Source organism: Typha latifolia, chromosome 1 (genome assembly GCF_019914945.1).
Source record: "Typha latifolia isolate L0001 chromosome 1, TyphaL0001v2, whole genome shotgun sequence".
NCBI lineage: Eukaryota > Viridiplantae > Streptophyta > Magnoliopsida > Poales > Typhaceae > Typha > Typha latifolia.
In genome coordinates this window covers 16,244,999-16,271,221 of record NC_133086.1, presented here as the reverse complement: position 1 = coordinate 16,271,221, position 26,223 = coordinate 16,244,999, and the positions used below count along the sequence as shown (strand labels likewise).

The window sequence follows — 26,223 nt, the reverse complement described above, 5'->3', positions numbered from 1 at the left end:
AATTTTTGGGCCTCCCATGCTAGGTGACATAGACTGTATTATTAGCGCGTAATCCATAAGAATCAACAAAAAAATGAATTACTAACAAAAAGTCTGTTGTTAATAATTTGATTAGTGTGCTCATATGTTTAATAAAATGTATATGGGTCTGTCATTTATGTTAAGCTCACTTAAGTGATCTATAAGTTTAAATTTATTTTGGGCTTTAAAAATATAATTAAATTGATATGGTTCTAAATGTGTAGAAGCCTATGTCACAATTAATAGGCTGGTGACGATAAAGCTTATTGGGTTATGATCCCCGAGGGAGGTTTTAATAAAATATCGATTCAGTTCCTATTCTCCATTACGTGTGAAACTGAAAGGTGTGAAAACTCATCCCTTAGAATTTCTTATCCATCTCCTTCTTCTTCCTTTTGGAATCATAACAATGACTATCGATTTAGGTTAATTTTTATATTATTTTAATATCTCTAGAATTATATCTACATATTCAGCTTATACTATTTATTGGATTTGCCAAAGTCTTTCACCGTTATCACATTTGCAGACAGACTCTTCTCAATTTAAGTATTATGAGAACCCACTAGGAATTCGCTGCTGCGAATAAGAAGAAACATTTCAATATTAGTTTTCCTTCTTTGGTCAGTACAAGCTTATTACAGTGAAAAAGGAGTACTTTAGTAGAAAATCATTGAGAAGTCATTTATATTCGTAAATTTGAAAATACAAAAAAAAAAGAAAAGAAATGCATCTATGAAATATAAAGTGCATACAAAAATTAGTTTTTAGTTTATGAATCTCATGAAATATTTTTTCTAAAGAGCTAAAATAGACTCTTACATGCTGCATCTTGGCATTCCCTTTAATTAAGTGGATATGAAAATGTATTCTCTCAGCCCCCTAACTGGGAAGAAAAATAAGGCACACTGGTTTCTCATTTAACATTACAGATGCTGCATCTTAAAACACATGAACCCAAATGCTCCTAAACATTTACTCCTTATTTAAAAACAGCAATTAAAATATAGGATTGCCCCTGAAATTCCTGAAAAAGGAATATTCATTTGCATATATGAAGAAAAGAAAATTTTGCAAGAGCCAATAATCAAGCTGGTATATGAAAAATCCCTGCTCTTTTGTAGGATCTGTTACAGTAATTTGATCAGGATGAGAAGATTCTTTTAACATGAAAAGGAGAGTGGCTCCTGTACACAAAAAGAGAGTTCAGTCTCTTAGTCCTTAATAAATTTGTATCTTGATACACATCTACTCGGAAGAAAACACTTCAAATCATTGTCCATGCCAAAGGCAATTAGGATGTTGTAGTCATTTGTTAGTCACAGAATTCCCAATAGCCCGCAACAAGATTTCCAATAAATGGAGACGAACAGCCAATGGCACAGGATGGCTTGAGAATGATGTTACAACAAGAGCTTCTTACTTAGCTCTCCTAGGGTCAGAAGCATTAGTAGCCCTAGCCATGAGACCTGCTTATAGCCTAAACTCTCAAATGCAGCCAGGAGGACTACAAATCATTTCCTGCTGAAACACGTCGGCCTTGTTATGAGAAGTAGCAGGGCAAATGGTGAAAGTTTCTCCATATGTTGTAGTGGCAGCAACACAGCCAGAAAATCTTTCCCTATAATCTTTCTCTGTATATAGTGTAAGCTTCTATTACACTAAATTTGTCAAGCGGGCTGATACTGACCCTTTCCTTCGCCGTCGTCGTTTCTGTCGTGCTCGCCAGCTAAGGAATAATACAAGACCTGACAGTTGGACAAGGCAATGTATGAGGAAGGAACTTGGTAAGTTGCAATAAGTTTTCACTGTGACTTGATTAAGGAATCCAGTACTTACAAGTAGCAGCAACAAAAAGAGGTATGATCCATTGACCTGCCACTAACATTGGTATGTCAACCTGCAAACGGTAGAAACTAAGATGTAAAATGAACATGTATTAGCACTATCCATGTAGAATTGAACCTCCTCCTCAAGAGGTGGGTGATCTACGTGGCAATGCACTTCTGATGGATGTTTAATTGCTTATGAGCGAGTTTTGTTGGCGGGAAGTGAAGGAAAATGACGTGATCTTGGAAGGGAAAGTTCTTAGGAAACTTTACTTTCTAATAAAAGTTAATCACTTCCTAATATTTGGTCAGAAAGAGAGTCTAAGATTGGAACTGTGAATTTTTTAAAATTTTTAAAAACCAAAAGAATTTGTTTACATCTATACACCTCCAAAATTACTTTGTGTGTATCATTTAAAAACTATAATTTTTGCATGGATGCCCTTTTAGGTTTTTTTTTTTTTACAACTATAAGTTAAAATTTGAAGTACTTAAAATATAAAAAGACATAAATATCATTAACTAAAAGAACATGTAAACACAAGAATTAAGGGTATTTTTGTATTTTTATTGTCAAATTGATGAAATTTTAATAGTTATTTAGGTTTGAGGGGTATCCAAAGAAAGTTTAAAAAGTATCAATGCAAAAACCAAGAGTTTTAAAGGAGATAAACATAAAAATTATTTTAGAGGAGTGTACATATAAATAAGAGAATTTAGAAGGATATTCATGAAGGAAAAAAAGAAACTAAAAATAAAATAATATAGATTGAGATTTGAAGTGTTTTAGGAACTTAATAGTCACATTTTTTATAAGTGATTGTTAACTAGAGTCAGGAAGTGCATTTTCCCCTCTGGAGAGAAACTAGATAGGACTGAAAATAAGGAACTTTAGTGATGTAGGAAAAGCCACAAAAATCACTTCCCAATTTACTTTCTACAGCTAAGCAATACAAGGTGGGTGTAGATCATAAAAATACTCCTTCACTTCCCTCATTTTCCAGCAACAAACATGCCCTATGCATAACTAAGGGATAAAAGGGTGACATTTTTCATAATGTGATAGCCACATAAAAATATATTAGATATTTCTTGCAAAGTGAAAACACCTCCTCTTTTTGACATAATTGAAAATTGACTCCTTTTCAAATATATTCACACAAAAAAAGCATTCATTGCTGATTTGCAAATTGACTCCTTCACTATTCGCTAACTGCCTAACCCATTAACCATTTTAAAAAAACCAATCGTTGTTCTCCCTCACTTTCTCAATATGAGCCCTAAAAACTCTCCCTTTCTCGATCATCTTCGAGCAGTGGCGAGAAGTTAGTGGTGATGAGCGAGATAGCCCTCAAACTCTTCTCTTCTTCCCTTTTCACTCTCAGTGGCCATCTCCCAGTTTGGCCACCGATAGTGAAAGGCCACCGCCATAATAATAGGTTACTCCCAGTTTTCCTTTTCCTTTTCCCTTTCTCCTTCTCTTTCTCCCTTTTACTGTTGGCTTTCTTCACTACTACAGTAACAATATGTTCCTTCTCTAATTACTAACAACAATAGGTAAATCACTGATAAATTTGCTGTATTAGTTTGTGAATCACCGCAAGCATGCTTTGATATGTAAATCACTGATTTATATCACTATTAAAAATTATAAATATATCATATATAAGTTTTTTTACTTTTCTTATATAAAAAATGCTAGACCACCTTGTCATCCACCTTGTCGCCGACCTCCCGCCTTGGCACTAGATAGTGGAGTGATTGTGCACTATCCATGACCGCCTTTCAAAACATTGTAGATAATAGAACTACCCTTATGAATTAATATGATGTCTTTATATGAAATATTGACGAAAAAAGTGGATTGCATATGCGTCGAAAAAATTAGGTGATACACCAAAGGCCAATAAAACTTACTATCACACATGATGCTGAGGTGATAAATATCAGTAGATTTAGCATATCAGGTGGATCTAGTGTGCTAGAAGCCTAGAATGGACCTATCTGTAATTGTGTTCCTAGTTCCTACTTCCTAAGAGGCCAAGAGAAGAATATTTTAAATTTAACAAGGCAATTACTTTGGCTCCTTTGATGATTGATGAGAGAAAAAGAGAAAAGAAGATAAAAAAAATCCACCATACCTCTGCCACTTTTCTGAAATGCAGTGGCCACCATAATGGGTTTGCCCAAGAATGGCCGTACCGGTCGGCACGCCCTGTGCCGACCGGCATGCCCCGTGCCAGTAGAGGCACGGCACTTGGCTGGCACAACCCCGTGCCGAGCCGTGCCGATCCGTGCCGGTTCGACACGACCACGTGCCGGTCATATGCCAATCTAGAGACATTTTTTTAAAATTTTTCTATTTTCATCAATTTTTATCAAATCAACTTTACTTATTTTCTTAACAACCATGATATGACATGCGAAACCTTTTTTTTTTTACTTTTTCTTATTTTCATCAATTAACTTTTGTTATTTGTCATTTTTGAAATGACAACTTATTTGTCATTTTTTAAATTAGAATGACAACTCATTTACCAGACCTAGACAACCACAAAACCGAATTTATCAGACAGAAGAAAAAAAAGGGACCATCTCAAGCTCAATATGATTACAGTCAGATGAGGGTAGGACTTGAGTCTATAGTTAGCAAGACATCAGGAGAGGTGCGCCAACAGGATGATATGAGTTCATCATCATTACCATCATACCAATCACACCTACCAGAGCCGCAACACCCTTATTATACTCCATATTCACAATCTGTATATGCCTATGGTGTGTTTGTGCCTGTGCCGGTTGCCGTTTGTTCCGTGCATATTCAATATTCATATATCATTGAAGAATTATAAAATTCTTATTTGTTATAACGAACAATATTATCAGTGAATGAGTTTTGAAGAATATCGACAGTATTTAACGCAACATTCCAGTGTTATTTTTGTGCCTGCAAATGAAGTCTTTGATCCTCCTCATCATTCTATGTTCAACTAGATATTAATTTTAGTTATTGAACTATTATCAATTATATATTGAATGATCAATTATGTATTGAATGTTATTATGTGTTTAATTATATTATGGAGTATTCAATCATATTATGGAGTGTTTAGTCATTAATATTAATTTTAATAAATGTATTCAATCATATTATGTGTTGAATAATATTTATATTCAACTGTTATTTTCTCTTTAATAAAATAAGTTATTTACAAAAATAATCTAAAGATAAAATATTGTAATGTAGATTTTAAATTTTAATACATATATTTAGACAAAAAATTAAATATTGACATACCAAAGACCAAAAAATATTTTTAAATATCCTAAAAAATTTATTAAAAATATTATAAATGTGTGCCACTAGCACGGGGGGCGTGCCAAGGCGTGCCGATGGTGGCACAGCATGGCACGGCCATCACTGGGTTTGCCTTCCCACGGTCACAGTATAATTGTCATGGTAGGAAATAGTGGACAGGAGTATGGTGGAAGCATGGCAGATTGTGGCCTATTGCAGCATATGCAAAGATTTTTAGTCCATTTAGATAACTTATATCCTACGATCAATTTAAGGCCTATATAACGGTCACCCACATAGCTATATAGTTTCAGTATTTCTTTTTTCACTTTTTTGGAGATTTATTGATGCAATGACCAGAGAACTTGAGAAAGAGAATAAACCAGAGGAAGGGGAAAAAAAAAAGGGGAAGAAAAAAGAGAGAATTCCTAGTTAACCATGCAGCAACTAAGGCTAGAGAATTCTTTGACTAATTTGGTTGCCAATTACATGCTGCTGAAGTATCACAACCATAGATTGTCCTGCCAATCAGCATGGTCAGCACAGGAGCGTACGTATCATACCAAGAAATTATTGGCACCAATGGGTGGGGGACTCTCACATGGCTGCCAGTGGTTACATATGCTACTAGGAATTAAACATATCTTCCTTTTAACATCCTAATTTATTGTTATCTTTCATTCCTTTTTGATACCTCTTCGCATTGTTATGCTTGATTTATATATTTTATACTTAAAAATTTTAGATATCAAAGGAAAATTTTTTGTTTCCCAAAAATTAACTGAACTTAGAAGATCAGAGAAAAGTAAAGAAAAATGATGAGATTAAAGTCTTATTACATATGCTACACTAATATTTATTATTGAAGGACTTTATATTAAACATTAAAACCTACATTAAGGCTCTAGAAAGGTTTAAAGATTATTTTCTCGATAAGTCCAAGACTATTCAATGGGCTAAAGGCACACTCGTTCAGCATGACACATGCCAATGATGCATACCATGCCAAACCAAGGTCGACACTCTCCGTGCCTTAGAAGATCTTTGATCATGACTGTAGCAAAGACTTAGAGAGGACTGCGGGAAAGAAAGGCTAAAAACATTATAAAAGTTGAGTTTCACTTAAAGAGAAAGATCAAGAGGAATTAGATGTGAATGTTGTGATGGATGACTTCAATCGTCTAGTTATTATGATAAGTAGGAGGAGAGAATACTATATAATGAAGTTTAATTTAATAAAGTTGTGCGTAGGTTAAAGTTGTAAGAACCATAGACTAGGAGATATTACTTTCTATTGATGATGCTATTCAAACCGACTCTTTTTAACACTCTGTTCTTTTAATTTTTGACTTCTTGTTCCCTAAATCTTGTATTTTGCTTGAATTTTGTGGTTACTATAGCATAGCTGCGATTTAATTTTATGCAGATAGTCTATCTAGAAATATTAAAGTTCAAATTTTCCTCGAGTCTTGATTTGTGTTCATGACATCCACCAGCCATGAAACCTCAGCAACCATGGACCCACCAAGCACTAGATATAAGGTCTTTTATGAAAGAAGCACAGTTTGATAATCATTGTTGGACTAGGTTAACACAAAAGATCTTTTCCTACCAAACAACAAATTTTTTCTTAGAGGTCTGGAATCTGGATACGTAGAGCAACTGAGCATAAATAAGAGACCAAGCAACAGAATATTATGCACTGGCGGTTCCCTTGTAGATATACAAAATAAAGAGTGTAGAAGGTATAAAAATATTTTCAAGATTGTCCACATATTAACTATCCTTTATAGCAGGCTCAGGTTAGATGTTTATAGAAGGTACAAATGACTGTAGAAGGTATAATTAGTGGAGAACCAAGTCATAAGCCAAGCCTGTTTATAATTAATCTCCAGAAAATCTACTATCTATCTAGGTGTTTTATGCTACTTCACTTATAAATGGCCATACAATTTATAAGTTGTTTATGTCTGATTGCAAATTATAAATACAAATAATCATCCGCATACCTCATCATGGTTGAGCAAATCCAAGAAATTCATGGTATTGCCAAATTTACTACCAGTGACTGCAAAAGAATTTCCACCAGCCTTCTGTGCTGTAGCTTCATCCAATCTCAGATCAGATGCTTCCCTTGTGGTGCTGAAATTGCTAACCAGCTCCATGCTAGGATATCCTGGCAATTTCCTATTTCTTCCTACAAGTTGAATACCATAGCCTTTTGTCCCCCATACCTCAAACCTAGAATCATGGTAGCAAATTAAATCCTTGGCCACTACAGCAGAATATGTCGAGAAGTTCACATCAGTTCTCCTGGATGGTAACCGGTCATCTTCCTCATAGATTGGGTTTTTTATTTTAGCTGCTTCTGAGAATAGGACAGGATCTTTAGTATTACTGTTAGTGAAGTCCAATATCTTCCTCAGGAGCCAGTAGCAGTTGGTTACCATGTGACTACTGTCAAGGCAATTTGAATCCCCATAAACTGCAATGCGACCCCTTCCCACCTCCACCAGACCAAGAATCGAGGAGAGCTGCAATTAAAATAAATAAATAAATAAATGGGAATGAAGTCATAAAATACCGCTTGTAGGAGAGAGGTAATCAGGCATTTTTCTTAAGGTTGACAATCTTTAAGATTCAGGTACCGAAATCAACTTTAGAATTGCAGCCAGTTGGGTTAATTTTGTGTTCTTAGCAAGTAAAACTAGTGAAAGACCCAAAGTACAATGCAAATAAGAGAATCATTCATTTTTTTACTTATACTAGAGAAGAAAAAACATCACCAGAAATTCAGGTAAAAGAACCTTGGCTGCTAACCTTGGTCATCCCAGTATTCTGCAGTATGTTTTGTGTAGCACTTTCTGAGTTATCCTGGAATTGGAAGCTATGCACATAACCTCCACCTGGGAATTTAACTATATCAGTTCCAGAGGCATAGTGGCTGTGCTCGCCATTAATAGAGAAATCGCCACTCAAAATTTTGTCCCCAAAGGCAATACCAAGAGGGGCCAAAAGCTCATTAAGAGCAGGGACATTTGCACCTCCAGTTACTGGAGTCCACCAGCTCCGGGTATTGTCATCGAAAAATTTCATCTTTACCATTGAATCAACATTGTACCACTCAGCAAAGACAGCAAGGCCCAACCCTCCATTTACAACATCATCCCTAATCTTCTGAATCTCCTCTTCAAAATAATCATCCTCAAGATCCACCATAAGCAGAGTTCCATAACGGCTAGCTTCAAAGCATGTAAGTGGAGACCCAAGTGTCTCAACATAGTACCCTGCATCCCTTAGCATGTTGTACATTATATGGAAATTTGTGTGCAAGTGATCACCATGCCAATCAAGAATGTCATTACGGACATCAAGAGAATCTCTTGGAATATACCCAGGTGGATACTTAATATTGTGATACTGATCCCACAAAATTCTTCTTGACCTTGGGGGGGTTGGAACCACCTTTAGTTTCAAGTAAAGCACGCACGTACTGCTTCTTGGCCCTCTCTCTCCAGCAGGTGCAGGACTGTACACTCTGACAGTCACATTGCCCTCGATTGTGCCTGAGAATTGAGCACCTTCATCCCTAATCTGCATGTGAAGTGCAAGGTATCCAGTCCAGGGCCAGATGACATCTGAGTAGGTGAAATGAACGCTGAGAAGATTGCCCACCTCATCTAAAGGCTGCCATATAGGTGGAGTCTTCACATAACCAATGACACCCATACCGTTGAGGATTGTGGCATTGAAGATAACTGGCATTGCTCCAGCATATAAAGGTTGGCGACAAAAAGGCCAGCTATAGGGGCAATCTGTATAATCAAGAACACTAGGGAAGATGCTGGCACGAGGTTGATAGCTTTTCAGGATTTCATATGACTCCCACCTGGAGAAGAAAAATGAGAAGGCACTTCATCAGTCATGTATGTTTAACTTTTAGCGCAACTATCTCAGGGATCACAGTGGAAGTCAAACTTACAGGTTGAGTTTGCCTGCACCTTGCTCATATATATTGGGACCGGAAAGTTTGGTGGCGCCCTCAACCAGAGCTTGTTTCATGCTTGCAGGATTTAGGAGAGCTTTCCGCTTATTTTCTGGTATGACACTGACAAGCAAACACACAACGCCTGCGACAACTGGACTTGCAACGCTAGTGCCTGAGAGGCTCTTACAACCTGTGCTGATCTTTGAACCAATTATATCACGACCATATGCAACCACATCAGGTTTCACGCGACCATATCTGTCAAGATGTACATGGTGAAATCCATTCAACAATATTCATGGAGAAAGATCTCAAAAATAAATGGAACAGCAAGATTACTGCACACGTCAACATCTCAGCATTCACTTTAGCACAAGAGGTCACTATGTTGAACAGTTGTTATATCTAACCAAAAAAAAGGGAAAAGAAAAACAGATTCACAGATATCATCTGCACATAAATAGAAGACCAAGTCAAGTCTAATAATGTGCTCACAAGGCTAGGTCTAGTATATGTCTATGTGTTTGTTCAATGCCAGCACGATGTCACAGACTTAACCATTGCTAGCAAGGGTGGCAAAAATTAACCCAACCCAATAACTTGACTCGATAACCCGCCTCTTAATCAAGTTTGAGTTTAGTCTAATAGGATTCGGATCATAAACAGATCAACTTACCTAACCTGTTTAATAATCGGATCATGTTCGGATTTATATCACCAACCCTTTTTGACCCGTTTAAATATGCAGGTCGAGTTGGGTCGGGTCAACCCGCTAACCACCAACTCACCATATTTATACTAAATTTCTAACCTAACCTTAAACCCTCACTCACTTTCTCTCTCCCTCAACCATCAGCCAAACACATTTCTCTCACTCTCCCTCCTCAAATATTTGTCATCGACCCCGTCCTTCGAGAGGACATCCGTGCCAACCTCCTCCGATTCGCTACTCGCTGCAACCACTAGGCATGGGGTAGGCCGTGCCTGGAAGAGAGGCTGCCAACCGAAATAGTCGGCATTCAAACTTGGCTCGCGCGTGACTAGCACCCTCTTTCGCCACTGGCACGACCACGTGCACTTTGCCTTCTAGGTCGACCCTCGCATGGGGCTCGGTTCTCACCCTCGAGCTCGCGATGCCGTCTAGCACCTTTCTAAGCTAAAATGGCCTTCGGGTTAGTCTCTATCGCTCTCGTGTGTGATAAAAAGTCATCTCCTCAAAGACCCTCCTCGAAGTGCTACTTTGGCGCGCGTATTGCAATGAGATCAAGTGTGGCTTCTCCGTGCGGCACGAGTGCTCGACCGTGAATTGGGGTGTTCTCAAAGCGATGGAGCCGATCTCCATAGGAGCCAGGGTGATTCCAAGAGACTGTGGCGGCGGAGAAGGTGAGATGATTTTTTATGAGAGCAAAGTTCGAACAGGTGGTGAGCACTAAGGACTCAAAGGTGGCATATCAACAAACAGGTGGTAGCATTCTCTTCTTGTTAACTTTGGGTATGAATTTTGATATATACTCTGCTTTATGCTTTGTAGATTACATTGTATAATGTGAAATATGTGATATATTAGGCAAGATGGAGTGACATTCTTGTTTTCTTGAATTTTAACATCATGCCCCCTATTAATTGTGTCGAACATTCGCAATCATGAATCATAGTGACATTAACACATTTTTTTCATTCTTATTATGTGCATTTTTAGGTTGTTGCACCAAGGTATGGCAACTATGCTGAACTTCTAGATATAGGAGTCTGCAAATACTACAAGGTTCATGGGCTGATATGCCAATTTTATGTCATGATGCACTAGAATGCTTTGTTGTGGCTACTAACATCCTTACTTTGTCTGACAGGATATGTTAGTAACTTATTTCCATGCTTACATCGATGGTGTGGATTTTGTTTTTATCAAAGTTCCAAAAATCGGTATCGGGATTGACCGTCCAGAAAAACGATACATATTGGCCGCCTGTATCGGATCAGGCTATTTTAATAAAATTTTAAATATTATTAAAAATATTGAGAAATTTCTAAAAATTTAGAAAAAATTATAAGAAAATAAGAAATAATAATTACTCACATATAAAGCCTAAAAAATAAAAATCTCTCTTCCTCCCTCTCTTCTTTCCTATCCCTCTAACTATTAGTTTGAAGTATCCATTCTCTTCCACACTCTCTCTCTCTCTCTCTCTCTCTCTCTCTCTCTCTCTCTCTCTCTCTCTCTCTCTCTCTCTCACCCTCTTTTTTTTATCTTTTCCTCTCCCTCACTCTCTCTTCCTTTTTCCCTCTCTCTCTCCCTTTTTCCCTCTCTCTCTCCCTTTCTCTCCCTCACTCTCTCTTCCTTTTTCCCTCTCTCTCTCCCTTTCTCTCCCTTACTCTCTCTTCCTCTTTCCCTCTCTCTCTCTCCCTCTCTCTCTCTAGCTACTGGCTGTCGCCAGCCAAATGCAGACTAGCAAATGTTGTTTGCCGACAAATGCCAGCCGACTCTATCTCTTCTTTGTAGGAACTGGCTGGTTTTAGCCTGGATCTGGATCGGCCGATCCCGATCTGTTTCGGCCAATCCCGATCTGTTTCGACCGATCCCACTCGGGATCAACCGAACTGGAAACTATGGTTTTTATGGATAGTCCGGACTTCCGTCACTGCGAGAATTGTATCTATAAGGGAAACGAGTGGTAAATTTTGTGGGCCTGTTTTCTTTAGACTTGCAAAAGAGTTCAAAATTATGTATATTGAAGTCCATAGTTAGCACAAAATTCATCCATAAGGTCATGAGTGTTTGGTCTAGCTCTCTAGGAGATGTCTTATGCCTGTTGATAGTTAATTAGACTTAGTTGTAAATATTTAATTATGGATGTTTCTTCTGTCTATGCAAGTATTCTTTTTCATACTCATTAAGTTGCAAGGTCTAGCATTTTGTTGCTTGAATTACATTTTCCGCGCTTCTTGCATTAAAGCAAACTTTAATGCTATTAACACTGCAGCACCAATTAAACCAAACTTTAATGCTATTATTCACTTCATGTTTTCATTTTCTTCAGCACTACCATTTTCTTCAGCACTATCATTTTCTTATCTATTAGGGCACATTAGAGTATATTCCATCAAGAATTATTAGGATCAGAATAATTAATTGAATCTCATCATTTTGTATCATATTAGGATCATATTAGGATTAGAGTATTTGGTATCATATTATGTTATTTTTAGTTTATGTCAAAGCTTATGACAGAGTATATTTAGTTTCTTTTCCTGTGTTATTCTTAATTTATTGTTATGAATCATTTGGTATGAGAATATTTAGTTTCTCACAGTCTATATCTTATATATTTAACATTAATGTTTGGTATAAGAATCTCAACTCTGCCTACCTCTCTATCTTCTATTTTAGTTACTTACATTCTCTTTTATTTTATTTTTTGACAGGGTCATGATCTTTGAACAATAAAACTATTTGTAATTTGTAATCGATTGTGAATTTTAAACTATATTCTAATTGTCATAGAATTATTAGATTTGAGAGTCAGAACTAAAATTAGTAATTAAATTTATTTACTTAATGTTGGATACTTGGATGTTGATTGAATTGTGAAGTTTAAAACTGTTATAATTGTCATGAGAGTTTAACTATGTTGTATGAATTTGTGTTATGATGATACTTAGAATTGTTATTTTTATGTTGTATGAGTTTTTAGTTAGAAAGAGCCTATTTTGTTTGTATAATATACTATTTATATAGGATAAATTAATAAATATTGATTTTTATATAGCGTTAATATTACTGTCTTATTCATGTCCTGTCGTGTTAAACATGTTATCTTGTCATGTAAACCTGACTCGTGTATTAGACGGGTTACACGAGTTGTATTAATGTATCATGTTAATATGACTTGTTTATTAAGCAGGGTCTTTTTTACTTTTTCGAAAGAAATAAGAACAATTATACGAGTCGTGTCGTGTTACCCGTTTAATAAAAGGGTCGTGTTCATGTCTACCAAATGCAACATGTTTAATAATCGGATCATATTCCTGTTAGGATGAAATTGACCGAATCCAAATCTGACCTAACCCAAACCCACTTAATACAACCCAATTGCCACCCCCTAATTGCTAGGCTCATGAGTCCGTGCAGCGCTTTACCTACTTCGCAAGGTAGAGCCAATCTTCTCCCAATAAGAGTGCAGCGGTGTTTAGAGAAGAAAAAAGAAGTTGCAGGGATTTGAAAATTTGCAGGGATTTGAAAATTTGCAGGAATTGTAAAGATATTATCTTCTATTGTAATAACTCAATTACACTAAAATTGGATGTATTACATACAGAGGGGTTAGCCCTTTATATAGAGACAAAAGGAACACAAGTGTAAAATGAGTGATGGATGGTTCAAGACAAGGTGTTTGCCTTGCTGGTCTGTTGCCCAGAAAACACCAAAGATGCAATGAGCTCCTCTTTTTCTTGCAACCCATGATCAAGGCAAGGTCTCATTGAACCCAGCAACAAGGCCACTTCCTGGGTCAAAGAGAGCTATAAGTGAGTAATTGGCTTTCCCTAAGGTCAAAGAAAGCTTATGCAAGTCATTCTTTCACCGCAACAGCAATCTAACAATAGATGACAGAGTGTCCCTCAAAGCTATATTAGTGTCCCTCTAGGCTCTAATTTAATCACAATATAGTTTAGGTCCTTGGAATACCTCGACACCTGAATTTGAGCCAAAATTTCGAAGGGGTGACAACAAGCTCTAAAGCGTCAATCCAAATGCTCAAACTCAACTCGTGTGAGCCACTTGAATGACATACCACACAAATTGACCAAGGTTCTAAAAATCCAGATCAGCCTAAAAAAAATAATCCATATCACCCGTATCGGCCACTCAAATCGAATCGAACTATTTTTTAATTACATAAATTTTAAATATTATTTAAAATACAAAATAAATTCTAAAAATTTAGAAATATTGATAGTAAAGTAAGAAAATAACAATCACTAACATATGAAGCCTTAAAAAAAATATTCACTTACTCAAAATAAAAAAAATCAAGAAACTAATATAGCATATATAAAATTGTTAATAATAATTTACCTCCATAAAAACAAAAAATCACAAATTAACTATATATATGCATATATGTATGTATGTACATATGTATCTACATATATAAAGAGAGAGCACGACACCGAAGTGCGATGTGACATGCACCCAATCACTAGTATTAGGTTCCCAAGGCAGAGAAAGAGAAAAAAATGAGAAAAAAAGAAGAAAAGTAGAAGCATAAGCATAAGAAGATAAGGAGAAGAAAAGAAAAATGAGAAGAAATACAAGGAAACGGAACAAGTTGTTACTTGTTAGGTCTTATACAAGGACATCAAATTAGGCTGATCCCAACCCAGATCGGTAGATACAACCAATACCAGCCAGATCAAGATTGGTCGATTTTTGGATCCATGAAATTGGCTTTAATGCGAACCTCAATTAGTCATTTACCAAGCCTCAAAACTAACTTTGACGCTGACTTTTTTATAAACAAATAAAATTGCATGCAAAGTGCAAACTGTTCTGGAGAAGCTCTCATCATTTGAACTATAATTTCGAAGCATCTCCATGGGATACAATTTTTCCAAAAATGAATTGACTCAATAATGGAGAGAGGACAAAAGATTACAAGAAAACCTAGAAAGAAGGTGAAAATTGTAACTAGAATGTAAATTTTCTTTTGATGTGAATAACATGAAATTTGATGGCGTCATCAGAATATAACACTGCAATTCCAGCTCAAAGCAAAACCAGTGGTTTTCAATAGTTTAGGTTGTATGCTTCAGGTCATGACATACTAAATCACAGGTAACAAGGGCATTGTCAACACTATTCTACAGCAAAGGAGTAAGTTAATTAGGTTACTCTTATCATTAATCATAGATCCTCTTGAATAATAACTAAAGAGAACATATGTTTCTTGAAGTTTATTATATAAGCAAAAGCCTTTAGCAGCAACCTTTTCTTAGAAATGCTAAAGGTTCAGTCCAAAAGAAATTTAAAGCAAGTCCACATGTTAGATGAATAAATAACTAACCCATGAGGAATCTCCCAAGTACTCATGCCACGCGAGGAGAATGAAGCAATATGATCATTGTAATCAATACCACCAACACCAATAACATCACTCTGATCAGCAGGATTATTTAAAGTGCCATAAAGAGGCCCATCATTTCCAATAGCTGATACCATAATAATATTATTGGCTGTGAGCTCCCAGACCTGGATAAGCAATTCAGTTTCATAAAACCTTTAGTATCAATTTTACAAAGTTATTTGTCTTAATATTGAATCAAAAACACATTTTGTACAATCTGAGTTTTATTAATAATAATCTCACTTATGGGTCAAATATGGAAACTGTCGATGCAATTAAACAACTTCGCATGAGGGAAGTTGTATGAAGGAAAAGGTAGTATGACATTAGGAACAATACTTATATGTACCATCTTCTGTTGCTACTAAAGGAAAGGTATGTCAAACAATTCCTGATTATCTAAATTTATACAATTACAGTCTAAAAGATAAACATGTTTATGCACTAGAAATCTAGAAATGATATGATGATTAAATACATCAAGTTACTTACATGCGCTAATGGTTTAACAAAACAAAAGGTAAAGTTTGAAGCACTAGATATGACTGCAACCCCAAACAATGTAGATAAGCGCGATTAAGATAAAAATTTAATCTACATAAAACAGGCATATTAGACAACGATAGACAACCAGCGGCAGCAAAGATTTAGTTTTGTGCAATTTCAAGCAATTAAGTAAAGGAAATTAAGCCACCTAGCAAATGATCAGACATAAAAGAATAAAGCTTGAGATCCTTACATTCACAGATAAAAGTGATGATAAGAATATGAGCACTTCCATACTTATTTTTCTTTTTGCTGAAAGAATTTCCAACATATTAAATGAAGAAGTTATTGCACAACCATAATCTACAACATTTGGCATAATTATTAATCAATGCAACATTTTTACACTGTAAATGCACATAGATCAGCTCCCCTGCATCCAGTAACTATATAACAACCAAACCTTCTTTAGTGACTATGAAAGAGCTCTCTGCCTTCAAAACTCCCAATATGCTATGTCCAAAGACTTGCATTTTCCTAGAAGTAGTCTTATCTGCAATATTTTAAGTTTTTGGATAAACTAACCACATTCAATGACTAACTAATTGAGATCAAGGAAGTTCTTGATTCTTTAGCATATAACCCCTAGATGGCACACAACCATTTCAGCTCCATTAATATTCAAATAATAGATAACTATTCAACCACCAATCATCTCCTACCAAATTCTTTTACACACATATCTCTCGAGATTTCCCAGATATCCATCACCCATCACAAAGTTGTACCTTTCCTATGGTCATCTCATATGCAACATAGATTCACATACTAACCACTTCAGAATGGACTATATTCATAAGCTATTCACCACAAATTAATCAATATTCCCTGACTTCACTTTGGCTGGAAATGATACCAATTTCTATAGTTCAGAGAGAGAAATTTATCTCTTGAGATATCCCAAATATCTACCAGACTACCACAACAATATCCAGAGCTTAATCTTTCATTTAGTCATATAATCTGCATGATAGATTAATAAACTGACCAACCTTGAGAAAACTACATCAATAAGTTTATCACATATATGCCTGATTTTGCTTTGACAGGAATTTAAACCAATTTCTAGAGAGCATCACTCTTATAACTGGTTGTACGACTTTGTCAATTCTCTTGTAAAGACTTATCAAGTTTGGATTGTGTCTAAGCCAATTTATATGGATGGGTGGTAACTTAGAAGCTTTGAATGATCATGATGGTAATAATCACATTATTGTTCCCAGATACATGTGTTAAGCATCTGGTTCTCATTCTATTAGCAAAAAAATTTTCCCCTCCCTTGTATAAATCTGTTCTTCTTCTTCCTAATCTAGACAAGCAAAATTTAATTAGTTTAATTGATTGAAACACACTGTAATATCTCGCCCAATGTAGGGAAATTAAGAGAAAAAAAAAGGAAAAAAGAGAAGTGAAGTGAAGTGAGATACACTTCTCTGTAATTGGAACTATAAGGAGAAAAGGAGATATAATGACAGCTTGTTTTAAGCGTACAACTGAAACCATTGTTTTCCAATTATATAAATGTAGATAGAACACACAAATAATTCAAAGAGTCTCCTCTAATTCAATTATACATTAAATTTTTGCCTAAAATGTTTCTGACTAGGACTTCAAGTGCTAGTCAACAAACTTTCATGATCCCTACTAGGCTATGAGTGCATCCATAGTGTCAGTGTACCACATAAGAGGAGTCTTTCCCCTCTCATACAAATGGCCACTTTCAAGTTGAAGCAAAGTGTAACAGATGTTTCAATCCTACCAAGAAAGTGCATAATTATTAATTAATCAAGGCCAACAAATAGTGTCTTTTTAACGACAAGGAACTTCACAGCAATTAACAGATATATATTATAAGACTTGCAGTATTCTAAAACAAAGTTGCAATGGCCGCCATGGCAAATTCGCACTCTAAGTGCTATGCTATACTTGCAAGATTAAAAGGGCATTTGGGGACTTGGAGACTGCCTTAGCAAGTAGAGGCTCATCATGGTGGACTAAATGGCGACTCAACTTACCACTTTAAGCACAGCCAAATTAAATTATTTTCAAGGTCCAAAAAATCGGGATCGGGATCGGCCTTCCGGAAAAACAATATTGTATCGGCTGAATCAGCCGTATCGATCGCTTGGATCAGATCGGATCGGATTGGATTTTTAATTATGTAAAATTATAAATATTATTTAAAAATGCAGAAAAACTTCTAAAAATTTAGAAAAAATTTTACCAAAGATAAAAAAATAAATAAAGAAAAACTATGATGCAATAAAAATTGAAAAGAAGAATAGATTCGAAAGAGAGTGAGTGAAAGAAAATCAAACAAAAAAAAAGAAAAACCATGGTGCAGTAAAGAAGAAGAAGAAAGAAAGAAAGAAAGAAAAGAGAAGAAAAAAGGAGAGTGGAAGAAATGAAAAAAAAAAACACTTAGAGAGAAATAAAGAAATAAATTAAAAAATTATATACTAGAGTTCATCAAAGTTCGCCAGAGCTAGATCTCTCCGTAAGAAAAAATAATTGTTATATGGTAAAGAGAAAAAAAAAAGAAAAAAGAGTGAAAGAAAGAAAGAAAGAGAGAGAGAGTGAAAGAGAGAGAGAGAGGGGTTCGGATCGACCGATCTAACGAACCATGATTATTTTACTCATTTTTTCAGTTTGTACTCTCTTGAATCTTTAATAAAAAAAATCAATTTGCACAAGAAAGATTTTTATCTAAATTGTTATCTTGTGATAATAAATTCGTTAAAACTTGTAATTGGAATATAATCTTATCCCAGTAGTGGTAACAAGTTCGGAAAATTGTTACACTCAGGACTGTAGATGACCATAAAAGTTTCCTATAGCTGACACTTTTCTTTTTTATTCTTTTTCCTTTCACTTTTGACTGAGATATAGAAGATAAAAATTAGTACATTCACAATTTTATTTTCAAAATTGTAAAAATATTACCCAAATTGTAAGAACTGAAAAAAGAAATTGAGAGATAAGAGAGCACATGTACACTGCACGTGCAACCTCCCTCCCTTCTTCTCCTTCTCCATCACGCAATAGAAGGGTGGCTGCGGGATTTCTGGCCACTCTGAATCAAATTTGGATTGGAATTTAAAACCTTACCTATAAAAACTCTAAATCCTCTATTATCCACCCACCCAACCTCTTTATTTCCTCTTTTCATTTTCTTCTTCTTCTTTCTTTACCGTCGGAGTTATCGCCGTGGAACCAAACTGCTGGAGCACAGCCAAAGCAATTGGAGACCACCACGCAACTCGTCAGTAAGCCCTCTCCCACCTCTCAAATTTAATTTAAATTTGATATGGTAGATTAGAAATACCTAAATTTGGTGCTCGCAGTTTCATCGGCAAATCAAGTCGACCAGCTTTGGGTCGCTGCTGCTCGTGCTTAGGAGCTCCACGCCGTTGGCCTTGTTCCATGGTTGCCTTCTAGGAGAGCTTTCGTGGCTCAAATCGCCCTCAGCCAAGGGTTAAGGCCTAGGTCGTCATCGGTGGCTTCCTCCACCTCGCGTGGTTGGCATGGTTGCGAGGAGGGCTTTGGTGAGGTAGGCGGACTGCTAGCGATTTTCCTTCTCTCTCCCTCCCTCTATTTTTCCTTTTCTCCCTCGTCGTTCTCATCGAAGGAGAGAAGGGTTGGGCTCGAGTTTAACTCAAGCCAACCTTTTCTACTATCGGGTTCGGGTCTGGGTTTCGGACCTGACCCGATCCTTAGTATTGGGTCATGGGCTGCAAGTTAGCCTGTAACCCAATCCTTTTTAAATATTTGATTAGGCATTGGCCCATTTGAACAATTTATTTAGCTTTAAATTTTAGATATCACGATATTATTTAATTTAAAATTTTATTATTATTTATTATTAAAAGTGGTGATTTTTAGAACGTGAAATAGAGATTAAATATTGCAGTTATTTTACCTAGACTCAGGTGAGTGGGCTCACTAACATATTTATTCGTACTGTATTTCATATTTTTTATCAGACCACATATTTTTCTGTTTGTAAGTTTAATTATTATATTTCCTAAGTGCAATTTAATTATTGTAATTATGTCTGCAAAATATATGATTCAATGCATCGCTATAGTTCATGCAGATTGCGAAATTTTTGTGGGGAAAAATATAACTAATATTTGGTATGACTTAAAGAACAGTCCCGATATAGATTATTTACGACTTTCTGTGGTAACTCAAATCTAACTAAAAGTCCAGGGGAAAGTCTTATTTTAGATCATTGTGGTGACTTTCTTAGATGACTGGTGGGATTAAAGAACAATCCTAGGTTAGATCAAAAGACTTTCTGATGTAACTATAATCTCTCGACGGTTAGTGACACCTCCTAACAATCCTAATCGGATCAGCTATGAGGAAAATACCCAAGCGCCATCTCAAAGTGACTTCTAATTGATTTGCATCCACAGGGTATAAACCCAAATGAGACCTGGCATTATTATTATTATTGAGAAATATTTTAGTATGTTGAAACTGAGTATGTTATGAGATATGACTTTCTGTTATTATTATTGTCATTATTATTGTTACTTTAAGAACGTGCTTAGTGGAATATTCATTCTATATCGTTGGATTTAAATTTTATTTAAGTTATAAATTTTGAATTTAATTGGCTTTGGAGTGGATTCCACTCAGTGAGCTTAGTTGTTTGCTCGTGAATTTTCTCTTTTAATATTTTAGGTAATGGTCAGCGTGGCGACTGAGCGAAATACACCGGAACCCAACCTCCAGTTAGGACCTACTCATTTACCTTTCTATTTTTTGGTCTTTATGTTTTTAACTATTTGTTAATTCAATTTGCTTAGAGACACATTAGTAATGACATTGGTTATTTTCATATTGGGTTAAATTATATAAATCAAAATTTTAATATCATTATGTATTTAGAAAATATTAGTAAGGTTTCATGTATCTCAAGCGTATTAAAGTGCACGGCCGGTCATGATTTCAATTTTAGATCATGACACAAATGCTATTTGCAAATGTTTCCAAATGTTTACACAATTTGTTGATTATATATATCATGTTTATCACTTATCAAATCTGTCCTTTTTACTTAATTATATATTGGTTAGATAGCCTAGGAAAAATATATTTGTAACATTTTTATTTAAGACCCCCCTTGAGCTCATGTCACCCACCATGCCGCCTACCATCCATCACACGTGATAAAAGTTAAAACTACGTGCTTTTTAGAAAATTGAAGACTTGTAAACTTGATAATTGATAACTACAATAAAACTGCCTAGAATTTAAATGGCAGTGAATGAGTGATGTTCATATAATCATGAAATGGAAGAGACATCAGCAATGCATAAGAAACAAACATACTATTAAATGGCAATTATCAAGCAGAGCGTCATGTACCTTTTCCACAAATGGGAGATCTAGGTAATCAGGTCCACCAATACTCAAATTCAGCACATCCATATCAGTTGCAATAGCATAATTAAATGCATCAAGGAACCATGACGTGTAAGATATCTGCACTGAGGATGAACAAGAAATTCTCAAAATCTTGCAAGCAAAAGAATAAAAAAAGGAGTAAATGGTGATTTTGACAAAGATAAAATGATAACAAGTAGACAAATTCCATAGGAACTTAAAGACGAAGAAAGAAAATATGCAAATTTGCAAGTGCAGAATAGAGGATTCATTGAAGTTTGGCATACATGGCATACCAGACTGTAAAGGGAATTATGTGTCCGACACGGTACCATGCCACTAGACAACATGCTGATAGCCAGCCAGAACAATACCTGGCCCCATTTATATATATATTGTTATGGTTGTAAATTACACTATTAATATTTTTATATTTACATATAATATACTATATTAGCATAAATTATATACCATATATAATTATTTTTTATTTTTTATATATTAAAATGTTATCCCGTCTTGGCGCCCGCCTTGGTACTAGACGTTGGGGTGATGGCCCACCACCTGCAGCCACTTTCTAATACACTGTATATAATAAATTCGATTCAATTTGGTTATATGTTTGATTTAATTTTACAAAGTGTAGACCACCTAATATTCAATTCAAGCTTGATTTGAGTTTAAATTATGCATTTATGCTTGATTTGAAATAGGCTTGAATCTACTTATCAAGCGACTCGAGATAGGCTCGGAATAAGCTTGAATTGAATCTAACCAATTCAAGCTTTAAATAAAGCTTGGACGGAGCTTGGCTCAATTACACCCCTACCCACCATAATGCTATAACAGTGGTACTTTACTGGCTCATTTCTTACCAGATATTTTATAAATCCAAGAAGTGATAAAAGAAGTGCATGCTCAGAGGTCAAAAATACAAACATAAGAATGTGGTTCTTCATGTCAAAAATGATATGGAGACAGAAACACATGGTAAGAACATCCCCTGTAAAGATAACCAGGAGCACTTGCTAAAGCATAGCTTGCAGCAACATCGCGATGATAATTAGCCCGTAGTTGGTTTTTGAACTTCATGAAAAGGAACTTGTTCTAACAACATGTTCTAAAATAAGCAAAACAGAAGAAACAGATAGAACAAGATGGAACATGTCAAAAACTAAAATGCAAAGGAAAATTACTAGTATAAAACTTGACAAGACAACAGCTCAATTCAGCTTTACCTGAGCATCTGTAAATACTCGAAAAGCATATATCTCAGTTTCTGGAGCAAAACCCAGGCATTCTGCATCTTCACCCGCAATAACTCCAGCTACAAATGTCCCATGACCAAGATTATCATTTAATGTGTCCTCATTTGTCCAATTTGTGCGCTCCTAACAAATCATGTTGAGAATTACTGTCTTTCTCACACAACAAATTCTTTGAAAAAATTTCTAAAAGAAAATTCATGCCAAGCGCATCTTTTCAAACATTATTCTAGATAAATAATCCTCATGATTTCTTGATATACCAAAACAAAGGGTTGACAGTCAGAAGGAATCTTTGTCCACTGATTGCAAATGCAATGTTAGTCCAGCTAGAAATGAATCAAGGAAAAGATGATAAGATCAAAAGCCCAACACATCTAATATAATAGTGTATACCTTGATATTACGAAAATGGGGATGATCTGCTCGAATACCAGTGTCAAAAATTGCCATTTTGACTTTTGTACCTGTAAACCCTTTTGCCCAAAGTCTTTCAGCACCAAAAAGAGATGTAACTTGGGATCTCTGCAATAATATAACGGGTGTCACAATTCTAGAGCCAGCAAAGTTACAATTCCAAGTTTTTGGCAAAAAAACTTACAGCTATAACCAAGATGCACTTTATTCATGTAGTATATAAAACATAATATGTGACTGCTGTGTTCCACCTAGATGAGTTGAAGAAAAGCAACCAAACAATAGTAATATTTTCTGTTCATCAAAGTGCACATTACAAGTTGATTAATTGTTTCTAACTTTCTATGCTACCAATTTCATTGATTTTATTGTTCAATCTTCCTTATCTTGGTAAGGTAAGTTAATTTTTTGTTAGAATATAAATAAAAACACATTTCTCTAACAACCTAAGTTTTTAGAGAATTAGTGAGTTAATATAGTATCAAAACAGAGGTCCTGAGTTCGAATACCGTCAAACCTATCTGTTACTCAAAATAAGCTATGAAGTCCACTTCTTGAGCCTATCAAAATATCTAAAGCCCAAAAGTGAGAGAAGTGTCAGAATATAAAATATAAAAATTTCTCTAATAATTTAAGTTTTTATGGTAGTTGGCGAGTTAACACTTCTCTTTTGTAAAAGCATAATTTGGAAATTCCAGTTGTCATGTTTTATACTAGAACTCCATGCATATATTGGTACTCTATCTGAGATTCTAACAGTTTGCAATTGTCCCATAAACTTCTTTTTTCCCATTGTCTAGTAAATGAAAGATACATTAGTTGTGAAAGTCAAGAGCATAAATAGCCATAATTTCACTAAAAGCAAGTATGGCCACATCGTAGAAAGTCCAGAACCAAGAGAAAAGAATGAAAATGATTCTTATTTTTTGCTTTTTCTTTCTAAGTTTCTTCTATTCAATCTCCTATTTTCCAGAAAATATAGAAGGCATTTGAAATAAATATTACTTTACTTATGTGAAAATATAAATTAGTTTAGATCTAATAAAAGACTAGAGTAAAATAAAAAATGTGTTTCATTTAAACTGTTTATCTGTTAAGATGATATGAGAAAATAGAAGAAAACAATTTGTTCAGTTAATTTTATCTATGGCAGGTTCCACATTCTGATCTTGATACATCTTCAAATATCATTACACTCATTTTCTATAGCAGGAACATTACTAATGAAGTTAATTGGATAAACATCATATACATTCTTCATTCATAGTTTAGTTTAGAGTATTGGTTCTACATCAATGGACCTAGACTTGGCACCAGCTGAGCACCTATGAGCAGCAAACAGACCTTCAATTCCAACAATTATATAGAGCCTTTATCTTTAAGCTCTGCCTCAGGTAAAATTCTCCATTATACTAAGTGTCAACATAATTTTCTTACTATTAATTCCAATCTCATTTTGGCTATCTATTTCTTCCAAGACATCTAGCACTAAAATAAAATCATTTCGCCAAAAATTTGTCTTGCCTAATTTCGCATCTCCACAGCCAATTCCCAGCCTAGGGAAAGGAGCAGGACTACTCAAAACACATGGAAGAGATAAAATATTTATAATGGATGAACATGTCTGCAATAAAGTTTGGCATCAAATCCACATGTTGCTGACAATAGCTCCCCTTTGATCAGTCATATTATATCGCTTCATCCAGAATTTACATCCCAAAATCAATCATACAATGTAAATGAAAAAAAGAAAAAAGTCAAAAACACACAAAGATGAATGATCGGAATCATAAAATAAGTTCCAAAAGTAAGTCATTTATTTACATTCTTGCCTGCATAACTTTAACACTACACTACCCTTCATCTCTTGAATTGAGGCCCTCAACTCATAAAATCATATACTCGTTTAATGATGCTACACAATCTATCATGGATTGCACAATTCTTTTACTTTTGTGCCTTGTTTCCCCTATCTTGTCCTTTATTAATTAAATTGATCACCATTAAAAAACCATCAGTCTTTATAACACACAGCATTACAACTTTGCATTTGCTGCCCTCAGCTCATCCCTCATTCTACGTATCTATGTTTATATCAGTTATCTGGCAAAATTATGTATATATCTTCTACACTATTAGATCAGTTATCAGGCAAGCTTGTATATATCTTCGTGCAGTTGCTTTTAAGAAACTCCAACGACAGTTGATTACTTAAAACCGCATCAATTTCCCAATAGTTCTCAACTAACTTTACAAATGCGTAATTTCAGTGTTTTGGGCATCATTTGCAAAAAGGCAAGGGCCCTCACAAAGATTTAATCTTTCATGCAAATTTCAAGTATCAGGATCAAATTCACCAAGAAATGACAGCAAAATTTGAGGCAAAGCTTGAACAAGAACACATACCTGCATCATAATCTTTCTCCTCCAGCTAATTGAAGCATTGCTTATTGGACTATAACCTGTCTTCAGTTCCTCGTCTTCTTCTCCCTCAAACGACATGGAAGTGAACAACTTACCCGGCCGTTTCTTGGAATCAAAAAGGATCCCATCTTCCCCACCCTCATACACAAACAAGCTCCTTGAATAGCTCGAATCGGCGTACACGTCCTTCACCCTTCCCAACCTCTCGAGCTCCCTGATCACCGCCGCCCGATGCGAATCTCGGATCCCGAGGAGCCCGAAATCGGTCGGAAACGATGACGCCGGGTTCCTCCGCTCGATCCACCGCCAGACCTCGGGGGAGGATTTGATCCTCTCCTCGAGGTACGCGCGGTGGTCCTCGGCGAGCCGGTACTCCAAGAACCGCACCACGTAGTTCCGGACTGGGGTTAGGGTTGGGATTTCGTCGTCTTCGGAGATCGGAGGGCGGAGGAGAGAGAAAGCGAGGAGGAGAACGAAGGAGGAGGTAAAGACGCGGCCTTTGGTGATCATCTGGAGGTGGTGAGGGATCGAATCAAGAGGTTGAATCTTTAAAGGGAGATCGACCCATTAGCCGATGATGGTATTGCCCACCAGATTTTTGCTCTTGGTTCTTGAAGAGGAGTGAAGGAGGATATACGAGAGGAAGGACCGAAGAGGAGAATGAATGCTTACGAGTAGCAAGGCACGGTTATATGAATATAGCTTAATTAATCATACGCTTATAGTTTGACCGTAAAATTATAGTTGGAGAACACGAGTAGCAAGGCACGGTTATATGAATATGGCTTAATTAATCATACGCTTATAGTTTGACCGTAAAACAAAATAATATGTTTTTAAGTTAGAGTAGTTGAGTAATTAAATTGAATTTTAGGCTATTTTAAATCTTCCTCTATATATTTGTTTAGATGTCTTA

At 35.7% G+C, this 26,223-nt stretch overlaps 1 protein-coding gene across 1 annotated transcript; it reads right to left on the bottom strand.

Moving 5' to 3' along the window:
* Positions 1 to 1,090: 1,090 nt before the first annotated feature.
* On the bottom strand, positions 1,091 to 25,975 carry LOC140792634 (subtilisin-like protease SBT6.1). Its single transcript, XM_073143741.1, has 10 exons — positions 25,290 to 25,975; positions 22,863 to 22,991; positions 22,440 to 22,592; positions 21,184 to 21,300; positions 15,199 to 15,383; positions 9,131 to 9,394; positions 7,969 to 9,037; positions 7,158 to 7,682; positions 1,861 to 1,921; positions 1,091 to 1,769 (listed from the first exon to the last, which is right to left on the bottom strand). The coding sequence occupies exons 1-10, from the start codon at positions 25,815 to 25,817 to the stop codon at positions 1,678 to 1,680; spliced, it is 3,123 nt and encodes a 1,040-aa protein (XP_072999842.1). The 5' UTR covers positions 25,818 to 25,975; the 3' UTR covers positions 1,091 to 1,677.
* Between the last annotated feature and the right edge of the window lie 248 nt (positions 25,976 to 26,223).

Excerpts from the sequence above, each read along its gene's own strand:
- LOC140792634 (XM_073143741.1), bottom strand. The coding sequence starts at position 25,817 with ATGATCACCAAAGGCCGCGTCTTTACCTCCTCCTTCGTTCTCCTCCTC. Across the intron at positions 9,038-9,130 it reads GGTGCAGGCAAACTCAACCT|GTGGGAGTCATATGAAATCC; the intron begins GTAAGTTTGACT and ends TTTCTTCTCCAG. Across the intron at positions 1,770-1,860 it reads TCTTTTTGTTGCTGCTACTT|GTCTTGTATTATTCCTTAGC; the intron begins GTAAGTACTGGA and ends TCCAACTGTCAG.